Source organism: Pelobates fuscus, chromosome 10 (assembly GCF_036172605.1).
Source record: "Pelobates fuscus isolate aPelFus1 chromosome 10, aPelFus1.pri, whole genome shotgun sequence".
Lineage (NCBI taxonomy): Eukaryota > Metazoa > Chordata > Amphibia > Anura > Pelobatidae > Pelobates > Pelobates fuscus.
The window spans coordinates 12,293,977-12,316,587 of NC_086326.1; the positions used below are offsets into that span (position 1 = coordinate 12,293,977).

Sequence of the window (22,611 nt, forward strand, 5' to 3'; positions counted from 1 at the left end):
TCAGTCATTCAAGTGCACACAATAAAATAATTATTATTCTCTTGAAATAAATATAACTACTATCAATAACTAGTCATCATCGGAACAATCCGACTACGTGGTCTCCGAATGTCCAAAATTAATTACAATTTGCAAATTGCTGAGCATGTGGACGCTTTCAGTGTCCAAACCTTTTGAGCTATATTCAAGCCGCGGCAAAATGCCACCGTTGAAAAATCACAGAAGCCTAATTTTTCCAATACTAATTTCAATCTGCGAATTATGGAGCATACGGAAGCCTCCAGCATCCAAACTATTAAGGTATAATCTAGTTGTGGCAAAATGCTGCAATTTAAAAATTACAGTAGCCTAATGTACTACATTGTCTCTACTATATGGAATCGGGGTTCGCCAGCCCTAGGTATTGTGCACCGAGGTCTACAGGTGATGAGAGTACAGGACCCAACTTCTTTTGCAATCAGTAAGCTATTGAGTCAGTCATGTATCAACACAAATGTAAACATTTGTGATGTATCTATTTTAAAAAATATTTGTACAATGTCTATTGCATAAATAAAAAATGTTAAGAACATATTCATATAAATTAGTATCGCATTAGAACAATTCACTAAGCACTCCACCATAACAATTTACACATTGTAAATATTAAAACTAGCCATTGCTGCCCAGTCACTAGAAAGACCCCATCCAATGGGGATAAGGCCAGTGAAATAATGGATAGGTATAGTCTCCAACTGTTCCCTCACCTGTTGGTATTGGGTGTGGGGGGGGCATTAAAATACATAATTCTGTTCACCCCCTTTTCCTCTGGTGAGTATATTTAATAAACTAAATGGTGGGGACAGCCTTTTGTCGTCATCCCCCACACCTACCAATGGTCAGCGGGTATATCAATATATCAGTAAAAAATTATAATTAGTATAGCAGTAGCAGCTAGCGGGCAAGGAGTTAAATAACCTGCAACAGTGCAATGGTAAATTGTGTGGAGGATGGCAAGCACTTGCTAGCCAGCCACCATATTAAATAGTTACAAAATATGTATAAAATAGATAAAAGTCCTATGGAAATCAAAAGGAAACCCATATTACCATATGGAAGTTTAAAATCTCCCTATGCCCCCATGTGCACATGTGTGATAAATGGTTAAAATATCTAAATGTTTAAAACTAGTTATTGCTGTTCAGTCACTAGAAAGGCCCCATTACATGGGGATAGGGCCTGTGAAATAATGGAGGAGCATAGTCTCCCAGTGTGCGCTCACCTGTGGGCATCGGTCTGACTTATTTTTGTGAATATTTTTTTAACTTATTTTCATCACTTGCATCTGGATGTATATATTTTTATTTGGCCTTTTTGGGGGCTGAATAAAAGAAGAATTAGAAGAAAGAAGACCATATCGGTAAGTATAGCTTTTATAAAAAAAACAAACATAAGCAATCTGATAGTTCTACAGCATTTTATAACAAGCTTCACCACAAATCTACACCATGTTAACACTAGATATTGGCGTATAGAACATTACCTTTATACACTCCTTTAAATAGCTAAACACAGAGGCTTTGAGGGTGAAGGACTCGCCATGGACCACAGAGTAAGGCAGGGTAAGATCCACAAAAAATGGCTGAAACACCCGGAGGGAGGCTGGGGAGGAGATACCAAATCCACTGGGTCCCATGCAAAATGCCCCCCCATTCCATTCTGTGATGGTGTCTGGAGCTGTTTGATGGAGCTCAGCACTGCTTGAGTCTCTGTGATACAGATAATTAACCATAAACAGTCACAGTAATAATGATTTACTCTGCATAAAAAAATCTTTGCTAATAACAGTCAAATTGTTTTAACTTTTTCTATTTTTCAGTATTTTCACAGATAATTTTATGAAGGGATATCTTAGGGTACTCCTGCTACTAAATCCAGTAACATTACTACTAACAGTAAGTTATCACAAAACTCTACAACCATTGTGGTAGGCATCCAGAAGCAAATGTTGTATACACAAACTACTCCCATCTTAAGTGAACAATGAGTGTCGTAATAACCAAGACATGAATTATACTTATCTATAAATAGAACAGCTTCGCTCAGATTACCTTCCAGGTAGTAATCTTAATAGCCAAAATGTATACACATAGAAAGGGGAATACAGCTGATAGAACCTAGATACACAGAACATAGTATGATACAGTAAAATAAAATTCTTAGCGCTTAATTGAATGCACTCACAGAATTAAGGTAAAATACACGCTTCAAAGGTGCCTCCGATGAAGATACGGGGCTCCAAATCACTTCTTGGGTCAGTTTGCGCCACCTTCAATCAGGATCAGTAACAATCACAGAATGATAATGCTGGAAAAAAGAGGCGGTCTTTTTTCCAGCATTATCCTTCTGTGATTGTTACTAATTTTAAGGTCCCTGAGGAAGTCCCCATATAGAGGACGAAACGTGTAGGACCCATTGCTTTTTATTAATTTTTGCCAATTATTTTATACTGGCTGCATCTATGTGAATAAAGTTGATTTTGATATACCTACCACTGAAGGTGGCGACGGTGGTGATTGAAGGTGATGCGAACAGACCCAAGAAGGGATTTGGAGCCCCCTGTCTTCATCTGGGGAGGCACCTTTGAAGCGTATTTTTTACCTTAATTCTGTGAGTGCATTTAATTAAGTGCTAAGAATTTTATTTTACTGTATCACGTTTGTTCCGTGTGTTTTGATTTTTCTAGGTTCTATCAGCTGTATCGTTTTTTCTATGGGTATACATTTTGGCTATTGTTGGCATTATTTTTATTCTTAGTAAATGTCTAGATGAGTTTATTTTAAAACATGGTTTTCTGTACAAATTACTCTTGTCAATGGTTATTTTGTCTTTTGTATCCAACTTGATTCTGAAGTGATTCAGTTATTGTTTTGGGTAGACTAGCAGTTTTAGTATTTATTTACTGCTTAGTATTTTAGATACTTTCCAATTAGGCAAAATTAAACAATTTCCAATTTAACAATATTGCGACAATATTTTTACTTAATTCGTTTTCCCTTTTTTTTGTAAAAAACAATTTTATTATCAAGGTAAATGGAATAGCACACGTTATGATACGCACAAATTAAGCAGGTGTCATGAAAACCATTTTGCAGAATTCATGTACACAAGGACCTAAAGCTAAATACAAATAAGGAAAATGCATCAAACAACATACACCAATAATGACATAACCACTGACAGGATTCACATTCTGCTTCATTAAAATACTTTTTTTTTGTCTCCATGAATACACGCATTTGGGTTGAGTTTTTACAATGTGGTGAGAGGAGGATATATATCCATCAACTCCTAATATACAGTATCTCTCAAAAGTGAGTACACCCCTCGCATTTTTGTAAATATTTTATTATATCTTTTCATGTGACAACACTGAAGAAATGACAATCTGCTACAATGTATAGTAGTAAATGTACAGCCTATATTACAGTGTAAACTTGCTGTCCCCTCAAAATAACTAAACAAATGGCCATTAATGTCTAAACTATTGGCAACAAAAGTGAGTACAACCCTAAGTTGAAATGTCCAAATTGGGCCCAATTAGCCATTTTCCCTCCCCGGTGTCATGGGCCTTGTTAGTGTTACAAGGTCTAAGGTGTGAAAGGGGATCAGGTGTGTTAAATGTGGTGTTATCGCTCTCACACTCTCTCATACTGGTCACTGGAAGTTCAACATGGCACCTCATGGTAAAGAACTCATGGCAAAAAGATGTGTTGCTCTACATAAAGATGGCCTAGGCTATAAGAAGATTGCCAAGACCCTGAAACTGAGCTGCAGCACGGTGGGCAACACCATACAGCGGTTTCACATGATAGGTTCCACTCAGAACAGGCCTCACCATGGTCTACCAAAGAAGTTGAGTTTACATGCTCAGCATCATATTCAGAGGTTGTCTTTGGGACAAAGACATGTGAGTGCTGCCAGCATTTCTGCAGAGGTTGAAGGGGTGGGGGGGTCAGCCTGTCAGTGCTCAGACCATACACCAAACACTGCATCAAATTAGTCTGCATGGCTGTCATCCGAAAAGGAAGCCTCTTCTAAAGATGATGCACAAGAAAGCCTGCAAACAGTTTGTTGAAGACAAGTAGACTAATGACATGGATTACTGGAACCATGTCCTGTGGTGCGATGAGACCAAGATAAACTTATTTGGTTCAGATGGTGTCAAGCGTGTGTGGCGGCAACAAGGTTAGGAGTACAAAGACAAGTGTGTCTTGCCTACAGTCAAGCATTTTGGTGGGAGTGTCATGGTCTGGGCCTGCATGAATGCTGCCGGCACTGGGGAGCTACAGTTCATTGAGCGAACCATGAATGCCAGCATGTACTGTAACATACTGAAGCAGAGCATGATCCCCTCCCTTCGGAGACTGGGCCACAGGGCAGTATTCCAACATGATAATGACCTTAAACACACCTCCAAGACCAGCACTGCCTTGCTCAAGAAGCTGAAGGTAAAAGTGATGGACTGGCCAAGTATGTCTCCAGACCTAAACCCTATTGAGCATCTGTGGGGCATCCTCAAATGGAAGGTGGGGGAGTGCAAGGTCTCTAACATCCACCAGGTCTGTGATGTCGTCATGTCCTAGTGGAAGAGGACTCTAGTGGCAACCTGTGAAGCTCTGGTGAACTCCGTGCCCATGAGAGTTAAGGCAGTGCTGGAAAATAATGATGGGCACACAAAATACTGATATTTTGGGTCCAGTTTGGACATATCCACTTAGGGGTGTACTCACTTTTGTTGCCAATGGTTTAGACAATAATGGCTGTGTGTTGAGTTATTTTAAGGGGACAGCAAATTTACACTGCTATACAGTCTATACACTTACTACTTTACATTGTACCAGTGTCATTTCTTTAGCGTTGTCACATGAAAAGATATAATAAAATATTTTTTTTAAATGTGAGGTGTGTAAAAAAAAGTTAGTGGAGTTAATGCTATAAGCAAAAAGAAAAGGGGCAATTACCTGTCTTAAAGAAATATACAATAACTTACTACGGTGGTGTAAAGTTTAAATCTAAAATCAAGAGTCCTAACATCATATATGGCTCCTAAAAAAGAGAAAGTGCAAAATATGGAGAAAAAGAAGGCAACAATTGGCACATTCTACTCACCTAAAACGGTATATACAGAACCAGAGCGACAACGAAAATCTCTACCATTAGAAAATGCTCAGTTCTCCGCACATCAAAAATCAAATACATCAGAGGATGATTTTCTACATCTGCCAGAAAACTCACAGGGACTGACGCAACAACTCCTATCGCAAATGCTGGACAACCTTTATAAAAATATCAAAATAGATATTGAAAATAATACCAAAGACATCAGAGCGGAAATTGCCATCCTTTCCGAGAAATTCTCAAATCAGGCAACTATATTACAAAAAGTACAAGAGGAACAAGAACAAATCAAAACATCTCACTCACAACTAGAGAAGAGACTGTACAACATCGAGATCAAAGCAACAGACTTAGAAGATCGTTCCAGGAGAAAAAATATAAGAGTCAGAGGCATACCAGAATCTATTACACAGGAAGATCTACACGTATATCTGGATAGCCTCTTTTCAAAAAATTTATCCCGACAGACGCTGGGTTTAGAAACCTTTGAAAGATTCCACAGAATGTCCAGACCAAATGGAATTGATAAGTCCTACCCAAGAGACGTTATGATCTGCTTTTCTAGTTTCTGGATAAAAAACCAAATAATGCAGAAGATTAGAAACGGGATTTTAGACACTGAAGAATGGAGTCACTTAAAAGTATATCAGGACTTATCTCAAAAAACCAGACAAATAAGAAGAACTTTTTCTGAGGAAACAGCAATCCTTAGGAACTTGGAGATAAGATATAAGTGGCTATTCCGACGGCAATCATGATCTTTGTTAAAGACCAAACATACATCTTCAGAGACAACATGGCATTAAAACAGAAGATGATATCTTTGAAACTCACCCATTAGTTTTAAAAAGAAATGTTTATTTATCTTTTCTTTTTTTTTTTTTTTTTCTCTCCTTTCTCTTTTCTCCTTTAGAGATTTTTGACATAGGCATTTGCATATATAGAAATGTTTTTAGTGTGACACAAATACAGAGATTAAAATTATAATTTACACACATATAGTCACATAATCTAACGCAGAAGCACAGAATGGTACAGACATGGCATAGAATTGGCGAGAACATTTTTGTAGGATATAGTATATACATATATAACAAAATAATTAATAACACTTAAATATTTAAACAAATGTAGATGTACACTTGAAGTAAAACAGGGAGGAAGAGTTTAAAGTATAATCTATATAGATGCACAATTTAATTTATGCGCACGAAATGAAACTGACCCCCATAATAATTATAAACACAGTAAATATAGTATGATGTGGCACATAAGGGATTGTATGAAATAATGATACTTAAGCTCACAATAAGTATAAGTTTAACAAATATTGTATGAAGAGTGTATAAAGGGGAAGGTAAGGTAAAGAGAAGGGAGAATATAAAGGGGATGGTTAGGTAAGGTAAAGAGAAGGGAGAATACAAAAGGGTGGGAATAGAGATTAACTTGAATATAAAAATACGAGGATAGAAGAAGCTGTTCCAGATAGAACAATAGCCATCCTGGGGTTGATACTGTATATGAAGGATAAGGGAAATAATATTGTAATCCCTAGGCAAAAGGGAAGAAAAGAGAGAAGAGAGTTGAGAGGAAAGAAGAATATAAGATATTAATTGCCCACTCTCCTGGTCCAGGGTCCTGCGACGGCAGCAGGGTTAAATATGAAGACTTTTTATAGGACTTCATATTACGGAATGAATGTTGTAATAGTAAGTTGGAGGATGAGCTTCTCCATGAGGCTCAAGTCCATAGGCTGATTGGAGAAGGTATGAGAGAATTTGTGTGTTGGATGTTATCGGAAGGGGAGCTTAGAGGGGAAGAGGGTAGGATGTCATTAAATATATTATCTATTAACGCAAGGGGCTTAAATTCCGGACAGAAAAGAGGCTATCTGTATAAATTACTTACTGACAGTAAAACAGATATCGGGTTTGTTCAAGAGACACATTGGGTTAACTCTACGTCCAAATTATGGAACTATAAAAAATTCCCAGTAGTCCATAGATCTAATTTGGCCGGGAAAAATAAAAAAAGAGGGGTGGCAATTTTCTTTTCAAGTAGCTTGAAATATGAGCTGATATATGAGGAGACTGACCCTGGTGGCAGGTTTCTTATAGTGATAGTTCGAATTAATGACATTCTGTATACTTTAGTAAACGTTTATGCTCCAAATCAATCCCCATATAGATTTTTGGGAAATTTGTTGCAAAAGATTGACCGCGTATCGTCTGGTAGCCTAATCATCGGGGGGACTTTAATTGCATCATAGATGATAAAATAGATAGGAATAGAATCAAGTCGGCTTATATAGATGCCAAGCAAAGAACAGGCCTATCAATGATGCAGACTATTTTGGCAAAAAACTGTTTATTTGATGCCTGGAGAACGTCTAATCCAGAAGCGAGAGATTACACGTTCTTTTCAAATGTTCACCAGACATATACTAGAATTGATTATTTTTTGGTTAAACCTGAAACTTTGGAGCGAGTTAAGAAAGTGTCAATTGGACCTATTACATGGTCTGACCATGCACCTGTAAGTTTAGTCATAAAAAATAATCCTGAATATAAATGTAGAGACAAATGGAGACTTAATGAAAATTTATTAAAATCAGAAATGAATGTAGATGTACTACGCACTCAGACCAGAGAATTTTTTGAAAGTAACGATATAGGGGATGTCTCCAATGCCATGCTATGGTGTACTTTTAAATCGTATATCAGAGGATGCCTCATAAAAATGGGTGCTATTATAAAAAAAAAGAAAGGAAAAGAGCTCAACGAGCTTTATATTGATTTGGCAAAACAAGAACGACTACATAAACTCACCATAGATTATAAAATCTTGGAGGATATTAAAGAGACTAGGGGAAAAATCTTAGTAAGAACTCAAGAAAAGATTAATAAAGCTATGTTAACTCTAAAACAGAGATGGTATTATGGAAACAATAAAACAGGGAAAAGTCTTTCAAATAAATTAAAAAATAAGAATAAACTTCAATCTATAAACTATATAACAGTTGGAAGTAAAAAAATGTTCTCTCCAACTCAAATAGCTAAGGCATTTGAAGACTATTATAAAAGCCTATACAATATAAAATTTAATGAGCCATCTGAGGGCGAAACAAAACAGTTTCTGGATAAATTAAGCTTACCAACAATATCAGTGGAGAATCTGAGTCAACTAAATGCCCCCTTTTCTATTCAGGAGATTAGTAATACCATTAAAGCACTAACAGCAGGTAAAGCACCAGGCCCAGATGGCTTCTCCTCAATCTTCTATAAAAAATTAAGTGATATAATATCTCCATACATATTAAGAACATTTGAAGATATTGCTAATCATAAAGCCATCCCAACGGAACTTCTCCAGGCCTCTATAATACCAATCCTTAAGACAGATAAGGACCCTACGTATACTTCAAATTACAGACCAATATCTCTTATTAATTTAGACATTAAAGTATACTCTAGAATTCTGGCCGACAGACTAAAACAAATCATACCCAACATTGTACATAAAGATCAGAGCGGGTTTGTAGAGGGTAGGGGTACATCTGATAACATTAGGAAATTACTGAATGTCCTATATCATGCAGACCAAAGCTTGTCTCCTTTTGCGATGGTTGCCCTCGATGCCGAGAAGGCCTTCGATCGGGTTAACTGGAAGTATATGGAAGAAGTACTGAGGGCCTTCGGCATCGAGGGTTACTTTAAGGAGTGCACAATGGCGCTATATAAGGATCCTCAAGCTAAAGTATCAGGATATATGTTTCAATCAAATTGGTTCCCTATTAGAAATGGGACGCGACAGGGATGCCCTTTGGCACCCCTGTTATATATCCTTTCCATAGAACCGTTGGCAGCCGCGATCAGACTGAATGAAGACATCAGCGGGCTAAAAGTGAATAAGATGGAGAATAAGATTGCATTATATGCAGATGATGTTCTACTGACCCTAGCAGACCCTATTAGATCTATCCCAGCCGTATTTCGGCTTATTAACGTGTTTGGTACTCACTCAGGTTATAAAATAAATATAAATAAAACACAAATCCTGATAAAAGGCTTAAGTGGACCAGGCGTAGACAAACTCAAAAAAGATTTTAAATGTGATTGGGAAGCAAGAAACATAAAATATTTAGGGGTAAAACTTTCTCTAGATTATAGAGAAACTGGAGAACTTAATTATACGGATATTGCCATTCACTTTAGGAACACCTTAAAAAACAGGCAGGGATTGGAACTTTCTTGGTTGGGTAGGATTGAAGCAGTAAATTTCTATCTCCTTCCTAAGTTGACATTTTTATTTAGTAATCTCCCGCTGAGGGTGTCATACCAGACGATGAGCGGTCTTCAAAGGCAATTATCAAATTATATTTGGCAAGATAGGAGACCTAGAGTCTCATTGGAAATATTACAGAGAGACTGGAAAGAAGGGGGGATTTGTTTCCCAGATATACAGAAATTATATATGAACAACATGGTAGCACACCTAATTAAGTGTGACAACTTTACAATGGCCAGACCAAATTGGTTAGATATTGAAAAATCAGATCTTGGTGATATGGAACCTTTATTGCTTTGGTGGTGCGATAGTGAATTCCTAAAAAATATAAGATCTAGCAACCCGATGAATAACTCAATGATCTATATTGTTAAGCAGTTGTAAAAGAAATACGGAACAAGACATATATCACTAAATGCCCCATTAACAACCCTAAAACTCTATATAAAGGATATAAATATCCAAGAATGGGAAAATGGTGGAGTAGAAAGAATAGCTGAACTTTTAAACAAAAATAAAATGTTGCCATTTCCAACTCTACAATCCAAATATAATCTCCCTTCGAAGGAAATTTTTAACTATCTAAGAATAAAATCCTTTATTATGGGAAAAGACTTCTCGGAAAGTTCTCTAATGGACCAGTTTGTAGAATTCCATTATAAAAAAAAAATTGCCTCCAGATATAATCAATTTGCAAGAAGCCAAAGGCAGATAGATAAAGCGCCAGCAATGTATAAATGGGAGCAAGAACTTCACTTTTCATCCTCGATGGAGGACTGGTTGTTGGGTGTACAAGCAGTAAAAAGATATATACATGGGGTGAATATACAGGAAGTGTACTTCAAACTAGTATACCGTTGGTATTTGGTGCCTACTCGCCTTCATAGATTCCAACCCACACTCCTGCCAGATTGTTGGAGATGTGGTAGGGAGTTAGGTTCATTCTCCCACATCTGGTGGGACTGTGAGGAGTTGAAACCTATGAAGATAATCCTAGCGGAATTGGTAGACTATATGTTTGAGGTTCGGACTGAGATCACGCCTCAAATGTTTCTGTTTCATTTAGATTTACCAAAAAGCAATATAAAACTAAAAATTCTCTTTTGATTCATATTTGTATGGCAATAAAAATAGTTATGGCCAGACTACCAACGTAACATGGAAGCTGGGATAGCCAAGATATCTAAAGAAAAATATAATGAAGTCTGGGCCCCTTGGGTTAGATAGCTACCCGTAGGCAGTAGAGAGAATGGGATGTATGTATGGACATGATGTAATGTATGGTATCTTTGTATGGCTGTAGATACAGCAGAATACTGGTAGAGGTTTATTAGAAGCACGGTCCGTCTGTTATCTATAATTATTATTTATATTACTATTATTACTATTATTACTATTGTATCACCATTTCAAAGTAACTTTTTGTACTGTGTTTAAAATTGTATAGATGAAAGCTGTATCTGTACTTGAATGAATTTCTTTTTAAAAAAAATGGAAATAAAGATTTATATATATATAAAAAAAGAAATGTGAGGTGTGTAGTCCCTTTTGTGAGATACTGTATATTCACCTACCCCTGACATATAAATCTCTTACATATAAATCTCTTACCCCACAGGCATTAGCTGCCATATCCATGTCTCAGGGAAATATTTTCTGACTTTTTCCTCCTTTTTTGGTCCATCTGGAACTCTATTTCCATCTTGTGTTTCTAAGTGATTAGAAAGAGCTGGAATAAACCAGTATTCTCACGTGACTGGGCACTACTGAATAACAACAATACATTTAAAATAAGAACTAAGTGATAAAAGAAATGTGATGTCTTCATTTTTTTTGCTGAATAATCATTAGAAAAATACAATTACCAAATCCTGAACCATCTTCTTCCGTGCCATCACTCATTTGACGTTTATATCTCCTATAGCAATGTACAGGTTTTTTTATTTCAGTGTTTGTCATTATTTTTAAACGAATTTTCTAAAAAAACAAACAAAAAAAACAACAACATTTTACATTAGATAAGGTAACGGTAATTTAGATGCCTAAAAAAGGAAATGCCTTTTACCAGTAAATATAAGGTACATTGTCATGTATTCTTACTGTCCCTGCCCGTTCTGTTAGTTTGGAAAGCTCAGTCCTCATCTAGTTTAAGGTGAACTTTTCTACTTGGGAACTTTCTTCTGGCCTCGTGCCAGGTGAGGATCAATATTGATTTTGATAGGAAGATTATTGTCAGGAGTTTATTCGAGTTGATTTGTATTGCATGTCCTTGTAGACATCATGGTGTAACTACATAAATAATTTCATTGCTATGGGTTGTTTACAAATCTGGAGAAAAGCAGTATTATCATTTTGTATTTTGTTTAACTGATTCTTAAATACACAAACGCACACACTGAGTCCACTTTTCATCAGGGTATGCAGCTTCCTGAAGTGACCTCTGCCCAGATGTGGAAGGAACTGTTACTAGTCGGCCAATCTTAGTTACAGCATTATTTTCAAAGGCAGTGCTTAGAATATTTATTAAATCCCATTTTAAACAGGGCTTTATAGGATGTATATTGAAACACTTGGAATCAGCCTCATTTTTTTTTTTTATAATTGAAGTGTATTGTTTTATATTCAGTTTGTACATCTGCGATATTACATGTTAACATTGCCACATTTTACAGAGTATAGATTTAGACACAATTGAAACACGAGGCAGCTCAATACCAACATTATAACATATCTAGGTATAAACATTTATTTTTACGTTATTGTGTGCCTCAACATCTGGTGGTTGTCATGTCTGTTCCTTCTGTCACTAATCTCCTACTGTAGATGGTAGGAAGGGTAATATCCCCTATTTTACCTGCATATTGTAGGTGTAAGGCCTATCTATGTAATCCCTTGCAGGGGATACCGTCTTAAAAGCGGAAATTTGAAATCACCCCAGCTGGTGGGTCCTGTGTGCAAGTTGACACAGATGTTATCTGACCATGCGTAATCATATTAAACTAAAAATAAAATCAAAAAGAACCCATAAACGTTGACCTCTTAGAATTTTCACAAGGGGGTTCCGGTATTGTTTTGTTCAGTATGTGGATGGAGTGTGTTATGTGTTATAGTGTGGACATGGACTCCAGTCTTGTACAAGAGCATCAGCTCTCATCTTACTCAGGGTGTTAGAGCGCTGCCTGTGACTCAGCCCCTCTTTTGTGCTCCTCCCCCCTCTTCCTTTTTTTTTTTTTCATTGTGTATTTTCTGCTTCTGTTCCTCATCCCTCCCATCTTAGTATAGGGGGCTGGAGGGGTACAGGGCTTCCCATGGCTCTTCTTATTTTAGAGCTAGCTCCCAGGGAGAGGACAGCCATACGTTCGTACGTATAGTTACGTTTGATTCTGTCCACCAACATTGATGCCGTAGGACATAGCCCCGATTTCCACCCAAGAGCTATAAGTGCCCTGGCTGCCAAGGCGATATGTGCCACCAGTGCCTTTTCATAAAAAGCTATTCCCGAATCAGCCTCATTTTTAAAAAATGTAAATGGTCTCATAGCAACTATGATGTAACTGCTGTCAGCTTAGTTTTAGCTCTAATCGCAGATTAAATTTACATATGGCCAACCATGCATATCCACGGCGGGGCATCCAAAGATACTCAGATAGGTGGGATCTGCATAGTGAGATCCCAGATAGGCTGGATCTGCCACCAGGGAAAAAGTATACAAGCCAGTGGGCAAATAGTATTTAAAAGCAAGTGGTTGATAATTTGCGAATGTACAGCCTACTGGATGCATTTGGCGCCACATTTTAGCAAAACACCAGCTTTAAACAGGACACCAAATGGATCTGAGTGATTGGGGCAAATTTGGTCTGACCGACCAAATTCCAAACGGAATTGGCTTTGGTAAATATAAGAATTTCTATTATGGCTGGAATTTGGTCATTTTCACTGAATTTGGATAAACTTTTGAAAAGGATTTTCTAAAATAGTAAAATATCAAAAATAATATTGTATATAAAAAAATGATGTGAACCTATCAAAAAGTATATTAAAATAATAAAAATATTGTAAAAATGTATGCAAAATTACGAAATCATTTGAAGAGTTTATCTAAAAACATTAAATCGAGGTCTAAAATCTTTAACAGGGTTATCTCAAGGGGAGGTGTGTCTAGAGCTGCATGGACAGAAACAATAGTGATTTAACTCCTAAATGACAGAGAATTGAGCAGTGAGACTTCAAAAGCATGATCTATACACAAAAACTGCTTCATTAGCCCCTTCAGGACGGAGTCAATAGTGCACGTTCTGATCAAAACAAAACGTAAACAAAAACTGGAATTTGCGCTATATGTCTGTTCACCCGTAGTTCCCCTCTTTCATATTATATGCACCCACACTTATTATATATCATTTTGTTCAGGAGAAACAGGGCTTTAATTTACCATTAACTATTTATTATGAATAAAAGTAAAACAAATGTGAGAAAATAATATATTTTTTTTAAATTTGCATTTCCGTCTGACATTTTAACTGTGAATGTCATAATACTGTAAAAATGCACATATTTGTAATCAGCGATGTCTCACGAGTACAACAGTACCCCCCATTAACAGGTTTTATGTTGTTTTGGAAAGTTACAGGGTCAAATATAGAACATTACATTTTCAAATTGAAATTTGCCAGATTGGTAATGTTACCTTTGAGACGGTGTGGTAGCCCAGGAATGAGAATTACCCCCATAATGGCATATCATTTGAAAAAGTAGACAAGCCAAGGTATTGAAAGTGGGGTATGTTTAGTGTTTTTTAGTAGCCACTTAGTCACAAACACTGGCCAAAGTTAGCGTTCATATTTGTTTTTGTGTGAAAAAAGCAAAAAACAAATATTTGGCCAGTGTTTGTGACTAAGTGGCTACTAAGAAAGACTGGACATACCCCACTTGCAATACCTCGGGTTGTCTACTTTTGCAAATGGTATGCCATCATGGGGGTAATTCTCATTCCTGGGCTACCATACGCTCTCAAAGGCAACATAACCAATCTGGCAAATTTCAATGTGAAAAAAATGAAATGCAAGCCTTATATGTGACTCTCTAACTTTCCAAAACACCATAAAACCTGTACATGGGGGGTACTGTTATTCTCGGGAGACTTCACTAAACACAAATATTAGTGTTTTAAAACAGTAAAACATATTACAACAATAATATAGACCATAAAAGTGCAGTTCGCTTGTAAAAAATGCAAAAAACACTTTTACTTAAAATATCATCGTTGTAATACAATTTACCAGTTTGAAACACGAATATTTGAGTTCAGCGAAGTCTCCCGAGTAAAACAGTACCCCCTATGTACAGGTTTTATGGTGTCTTGGAGAGTTACAGGGTCAAATATAGTGCTTGCGAATTAAATTCTCTGCACTTTCTCCCTGTGTTGTCAGGCATGTCAATCAAATTTTAATTAATCAAATCACATAATTACGTTAAAAGATTATTTAAATATACATGTAGAATTTTAATATATATGCTTTTATAGGTATTTAAATTCTACGTGTATACTAATGTAATCTTTTATGTAATTATATGTATTTATCTATATATATATATTTGCGGTTATTTGTATTTTATATATATATATAGATATATATAGAATGTCATTCTAAGTGTATTTTGTTACCGATATATATATATATATATATATTAATAACAAAATACAGTTAGAATGAAATTACATATGCATGTATAATTTATATTAAATTTTGTTTCAATATTTTATTTATTTATTTTATTATTTTAATTATACGTATTTATATATAATATATATATGTACATCTATTATATATATAATATATATACATATTATATATATGTAACGTCATTCTAAGTGTATTTTAATATTAATATATATACTTATATTAATATTAAAATACACTTTGTATGACGTTACATATATATAATATGTATATATATTCTATATATAATATATATACATATTATATATATATAAAAATATATTTAATTTATTTTTACACTTGTGTTTTATTTATTTTTTATACTTCCCACCAGCAGGGGGACTGTCTGATATTTCAAACAGTCCCCCTGCTGGCAGATCCACAGCCAGCTATATGGGGCCATGTGATCGCTCTTTGAGAGCGATCACATGGCCCCCGGGGGCCTGATTTGCCGTGGGAGGGCTGCCTGGGCTGTGAGGCAGTCCTCCCGAAGCGGATCGCGGCGGAGGTAAGTACATCTTACCTCCTGGGGCTGCAAGCCGTTACGGCGTGCTATGCCGTCATAACGGCTTTAAAGCCCACTTAACCCGTGACGGCATAGCACGCCGTAACGGCGTTAAGGGGTTAAGCTAAAGTTGAAAATAGTGTAATGCACGAGTAATGGAAAGTAGTTTATTTACTTTATTCAAATTCCTCTTCAATAAAGAGCTGTAGAAAATGCTTATACAATATGATACTAATATTACTAATAATCATACCTTAAACAACTCATACATTTCTGCATAATAACCAGAAAATACTGGATAAAATGATCTACTGGAATAAATAGTTTGACGGCCAGCAATGGAGACACCTCCGGCAGGTAAACAAAAATCTTCATATTCTTGTATTCGATAATCGTATGTTCCGAAATCATTAAAGGGAAATAGAGAACGAACCTTTAAATTAATGAAAAAGCAATGTGAAAATGAAAACCAAGAAGGTATGCTGGGTAATTAGAATTATATGTTGATTAAAATATGATATTATTTAAAGGGACACTCCAGGCACCTAGATTACTTCTGCCCATTGGAGTGGTCTGGGTGCCAACTCCCATCACCCTTAAAGGACCACTCTAGTGCCAGGAAAGCATACTCGTTTTCCTGGCACTAGAGTGCCCTGAGGGTGCCCCCACCCTCAGGGACCCCCTCCCGCCCGGCTCTGGAAAGGGGAAAGGGGTTAAATCTTACCTTTTTCCAGCGCTGGGCGGAGAGCTCTCCTCCTGCTCTCCTCCTCCGATCCGCCTCTTCTCCTCCCCGTCGGCTGAATGCGCACGCGCGGCAAGAGCTGCGCGCGCATTCAGCCGGTCACATAGGAAAGCATTCATAATGCTTTCCTATGGACGCTTGCGTGCTCTCACTGTGATTTTCACAGTGAGAATCACGGCGGCGCCTCTAGCGGCTGTCAGTGAGACAGCCACTAGAGGAAATAGGGGAAGGCTTAACTAATTGATAAACATAGCAGTTTCTCTGAAACTGCTATGTTTATAAAACAATTAGTTAACCCTAGAAGGACCTGGCACCCAGACCACTTCATTAAGCTGAAGTGGTCTGGGTGCCTAGAGTGGTCCTTTAACCCTTAAAGTGCAATATTTACCTTGTAGGGTTAAGTCCTCCTCTAGTGGCTGTCTGTCAGACAGCCACTAGAGGGACTTCCGGGTTCTTAAAACACGAAAAAGTGTTTTAAACGACACTGGACATCCTCACGCTCTGCATGAGGTCCTCCAGCATCGCCGGAATCCCCATATGCAAGCATTGCATAAAGCTTTTCTATGGGGAGGTGTAATGAGCGTGCGCGGCCATTACCGCGCATGCACATTAGGTCTCCCCTGCCGGATGAAGGCAGCAGGGGAGGAGCATGGATGGAGCCTGACCCAGCACCGAGGGACATTGGCGCTAGATTCAGGCAAGTTTCTGAAGGGGTTTAAACCCCTTTAGCAAAATGTGATGGGGGCTGGGATGGAGAGGGCACTGCAGGATCCTGCTTTGCCAGGAAAACAGGTCTGTTTTCCTGGCACTGGAGAGGTTTCCTGACACTGGAGAGTCCCTTTAATTTGCTAGTATAAAACATTGAAAATAAATCTTATCTGTATCTATGATGTTTGCTTTACCTATGGCATATGTTTATAATAACTATAAAATGCAGGTTTACAGAGAACTTGGGCTGTTACTACATCCTGCAAATGTTAGTGTAATAACCATACCTACTACTCATTGCAAAACAAGCTTTAGAAATATATTAACCCCTTAAGGACACATGATGGAAATATTCCATCACGATTCCCTTTTATTCCAGAAGTTGTGTCCTTAAGGGGTTAAATCTAACCTAAATGAAGAAAGGTGCACAGGTGCAATTTCCATTTCAGCCACTGCAACGCAATAGAGTTGTGTGTATTTTGTGACACACATTACCACAACAACAAGACACCTCAATGTGACATTAGGTTAGCACTGTCCCAGGGAGCATTAGTAGACTCGGTCATCCTAGTACTTTATACTTAAGGGACATTTAGTTGACAGATATGCAGTAGGTTCTTTTTTTTTAATTTTATGCTTAGTACAGGTTAAGATACAGTTTACATTCATGAATATCTCACTTTATCAGCTGTCAGCTCTCTTTCAGGTTTCATTAATACCACACTCTGGTCCACAACTCTAATACCACAGAGGGATCCAGCTCCTGCCTGAATCTGTAAATAAACATTTGATCCAGGGAGGACTTCACCTGTGGAGAACCCAACTGATACCTGAAATGAGAGATGCAGACCACAAGAAGCAGAAACAGAAAATTAAAGAACATGATCTGAGATTTCCATTCAGTAGCTGTTATCATAGGGACACTCTAGGTACCTATATAAATACATATACACACACATATATATACACACATATAAAGGGCTTGCCTTAGGGGTGTGCGAGCTGAGCAGCCGGACAGGGCGCCATGGGAGCAGGGGCGCCATGTGGCCGACACAGCTCACACATGGCTGGCCGGGATTGAGAAAAATAATAATAATTTGTTGTGGAGGCAGAGCTTCCCATGCGGCGGGGTGGAACAAAACTGACAGCGGGGGCGGAGCTAAATGTGCCAGATAACTGCTGCAGGGGAAGCAGGAAGGAGTCCCTGCTTCCCCAACAAACAGTCTCCAGGAGCTGCACTGCCTCCACAATGAACAGCAGTAACTGTGTGTGATTGTCAACGTGAGTGTGACTGTGTGTGTGTGTGTGTGACTGTCTGCCTGTGTGTGTGTGTCTGTGTGTGTTTGACTGTCTGCCTGTGTGTGTGTGTGTGTCTGTGTGTGTGACTGTCTGTCTGTGTGTGTGTGTGTGTGTGTGTGTGTATGACTGTCTGCGTGTGTGTGTGTGTGTGTGTGTGTGCGTGTGTGTGCATGACTGTCTGCCTGTGTGTGTGTGACTGTCTGCCTGTGTGTAACTGTCTGCCTGTGTTTGTGCGTGTGTGTGACTGTCTGTGTGTGTATGTGTGTGAGTGACTGTCTGCCTGTGTGTGTTTGTGTGGCTGTCTGGCTGCACGTGTGGCTGTCTGCCTGAGTGTGTGGCTGTCTGCCTGAGTGTGTGTGACTGTCTGCATGTAAGTATGTGTGTGTAAAACTGTATGTGTGGTTGTGTGTGTGTGTGTGTGTGTGTGGCTGTCTGCCTGTAATTGTGTGTGAGTGTGTTTATCTACCTGTAACTGTGTATGTGTGTTACTGCCTGTACCTGCGTCTTTCTGCCTGATCCTGTGTATGTGACTATCTGTCTGCATAGAGCACTTTCTTCAGGATCAATATATGCAGGACTGAAATGTTGATCATTTTTTTATTTTGTCAAAATAAAGATTGGACTTTTAAAATTGGTGAGTGCTATGTATATATATATGTGACAAACTGCCATTTACCACTGGCTTTCTATGTGCCAAACTGCTCTGCTCCCCTGGCTTATGGAGAAGCCTGCTTGCCAGACTCTTGCCACATGACTATGGCCCTGGGGTGTATGGCCCTTTAAAACCATTACTTGGTCTTATAGACTTTTATTTGGACTAGTGCTGGCCCTTTAAAAACAGTGTATGGACATATTGAAACATTTGGAACACTTTTTCTGCCCCTTTGAATCCATGGGAAGGTTTGCCTCTTCCCCTCCCCCTGTCCCATTGTTCTCCAGCTGGGTGTTGTCCCAGGGACACCGCCAAACCAGTTGGAACTAGCTGCTTTGTCCCTCCTCTGTCAAAATATGACTTCCACCTATCTCCTGAACCACTTAATTGATTCAAGGGAATTTTGGATATGTTTGTCCCCAAATTATGCTGGTTATAAAAATATAAGCTTTATTGATATCGCTTGTAAACTCACAAAGTTAAAAAAATGTAATAAAAGTATGTTTTTTAGCGTGGAGATAATTGAGTTGATACAGTAATTAACTCAATTATCTCCCAAGCAGAGGGGAGGATTCTCATTGTAAAAAGTGGGTGTGCTTATCCATGTGCCTTTATTTCATTGGTTGTTAAATTTACAGTTCCAGTGCCCCACAAGGTCCATGTGGTTTTGTGTTAAGAACCGAGTCAAACTATTCGCCCTACATGTGCATTGGCTTCTCAGTGCTACCCGATGGGTTATGATTGGATTGGCTGAAATCATCAAGACTGATGATCTCAGTCAAGGATGGTAAGCGGCCGTGGGAAGACAATGCGGCAAGGGAAGAAAGGTAATTAATATTCATATTTCTAAAGCACTTAAAGATGAGTGGGTGGTGCCTAAACTGCTATAGCATTCCTTTAAATAACCTAACTTTGGCCAGAATCAGTAACAACATTGAATATCATCAAATTTTTTTCCCCTTCTGAGGCTATATCACTAAATTCACCTGAATACAGATTAAGAAATTGGTAATTATTTCATTTTCAATATACATTTTAGACATTGCAGCCAGAAGTCTTCTGTAAGAATATGTTAAATTGTGTGATCTTTTTGAGACAACTCTTTCTTCACTTATTGTTATGGTTGTATTTTTTGTTACACCCTTACAGTTATTATTTTATCATTATATTAAGCATAGTTTAAAAGAAAGAGAGGGACTTGCATTCTTTGCCACTTGTGCTGAGTGATTGCATGAGCAGGACATGGGCAAGTGCCAGGATTCTAACTGTCCCAACGAAGACTAACTGTCTCTCTGAAGTTGCTGTGCTCTGTATCTATGGTTGGCTGCTGACTGATAATATCCAAATAAATCACAGAATTTATAGTATAAAAACAGTAGTGCAGGCTCTGTTATTGGGAAGATGACATCTAATATCCAGTAGCCATGACAATGTATTTATGAGCTTACTTTATTTTTCAGGCATATCTCAACTTTAATTTTGGCTAAATCAGCAACAATCTCCCCATTTGATAGTAAAATATATACAAGGACTTGAAGATTTGGAGACACATCCGCACTTAGTGGGAGGTTAAATGAGGTCGTGCCCATCAGATCTGTTGGAAAGGAGAGTAAAATACATTTTAAAAAATTGAAATTATATAGATAGATGTTTTAGCTATAGAATATTCAAATACAAAACCTCCACCTATTGGGGATCTGCAAAATCCATCAACATTTGCATGACACATTATGTTTTTGGATGGCAAAGATTCATGGCAAGTATGGTTTGCTAACCAATTAAGTTCTTGTAATTAAATATCACTGATGTAGGTTTGTGATGTACCGAACTGTTCGCTGGCGAATAGTTCCTGGCGAACATAGCGTGTTCGCGTTCGCCCCGGCGGGCGAACACATGCGCGGTTCGATCCGCCCCCTATTCATCATCATTGAGTAAACTTTGACCCTGTGCCTCACGGTCAGCAGACACATTCCAGCAAATTAGCAGCAGACCCTCCCTTCCAGACCATCCCACCTCCTGTACAGCATCCGTTTTAGATTCATTCTGAAGCTGCATTCTTAGATAGAGGAGGGAAAGTGTAGCTGCTGCTCATTTGATATGGAAATTGATAGCTAGGCTAGGGTATTCAGTGTCCACTACAGTCCTGAAGGACTCATCTGATCTCTGCTGTAAGGACAGCACCCCAAAAAGCCCTTTTTAGGGCTAGAACATTAGTTGTTGTTTTTTTCCTGTGTAATGTAATTGCAGTTGCCTGCCTGCCAGCTTCTGTGTCAGGCTCACAGTGGATACTGTGCCCACTTGCCCAGTGCCACCACTCATATCTGGTGTCACAATAGCTTAAGCTTGCATTTAAAAACAATTTTTTTTTCACTGTAATAGATTGAATAGCAGTTAGTTGTCTGCAAGCGTCTGGGTGTCAGGCCTTCAGCGTGTACTCTGCCAACCTCTGCAAGTGCAATTTGCCACTCATATCTGGTCTCACTATAGCGTGCCTTTAAAATGAAAAAAAGGTTTTTCACTGTTTTTCACTGTTTTTCACTGTTTTTCACTGTTTTTCAGTGTCCTTAAAGCGGGTGTCAGGCCTTCAGCGTGTACTCTGCCAACCTCTGCAAGTGCACTTTGCCACTCATATCTGGTGTCACAATAGCGTGCCTTTAAAAAGAAAAAAGTTTTTCACTGTAAGCTAATAGCAGTCAGTGTCCTTAAAGCGGGTGTCAGGCCTACAGCATGTACTCTGCCAACCTCTGCCAGTGCACATTGCCACTCATATCTGGTCTCACAGTAGCTTTCACGCATAGTACCACTAATCCAAAAAAGAATGACAGGCAGAGGCAGGCCACCCCGCAGGGGCCATCGTGGTCATGGTGCTGTGATTCCCTTTTGCCCTAGAATAATGCCCAGTTTTCAGAGGCCACGTACCCTGAACTTGAAAAGTTCTGAGGACATAGTTGACTGGCTAAAACAGGACACCCAATCTTCTACAGCTTCCGCTCGGAATCTTGACGCACCATCCTCCTCCAGCTTAGCTTCGGACACCTCTCAAGATACCACTCACCCGCCTGCCGCCACCACCAACACTAGCACCACAGCCGCTTCACTTGGTATGTCAGAGGAGTTATTTACACATCCGTTTGAAGAAATGAGTGATGCGCAACCATTATTGCCAGAGGATGTAGATAACAGGGATATGTCTCAAGCAGGCAGCATTACACACATGGACGTACGGTGTGATGATGATGATGTTGTACCTACTGCTGCTTCCTTTGCTGAGTTGTCAGATACAAGTGAAGCGGTTGATGATGACGATGCGTCCATAGATGTCACGTGGGTGCCCGCTCGGCAAGAAGAAGAACAGTGCGAAAGTTCAGATGGGGAGACAGAGAGGAGGAGTAGTAGATGAGTTGGAAGCAGGGGTCGTCGCAAGGAGCTAGTGGCACAGTCAGACAGCATGCATTGGCACCAGGGGTCAGCCTGACAGCACGCCAATCAACGCATGCTGTGTCCACCACCAGAATGCCGTCATTGCAGAGCTCAGCAG

The 22,611-nt window shown here is 38.6% G+C and overlaps 1 protein-coding gene across 1 annotated transcript in view; it reads right to left on the minus strand.

Annotated features, from left to right (window-relative positions):
• The window catches only part of LOC134575464 (alpha-2-macroglobulin-like), a 248,467-nt gene that overhangs the window by 86,884 nt on the left and 138,972 nt on the right, over nt 1–22,611 (minus strand). Inside the window, exons 14-19 of the mRNA XM_063434757.1 lie at nt 20,522–20,667; nt 17,803–17,952; nt 15,926–16,105; nt 11,313–11,424; nt 11,059–11,158; nt 1,523–1,748 (exon numbers count right to left, since the gene is read on the minus strand). Coding sequence (XP_063290827.1) covers nt 1,523–1,748; nt 11,059–11,158; nt 11,313–11,424; nt 15,926–16,105; nt 17,803–17,952; nt 20,522–20,667 — 914 coding nt within the window. The remainder of the gene's footprint in view (nt 1–1,522; nt 1,749–11,058; nt 11,159–11,312; nt 11,425–15,925; nt 16,106–17,802; nt 17,953–20,521; nt 20,668–22,611) is intronic.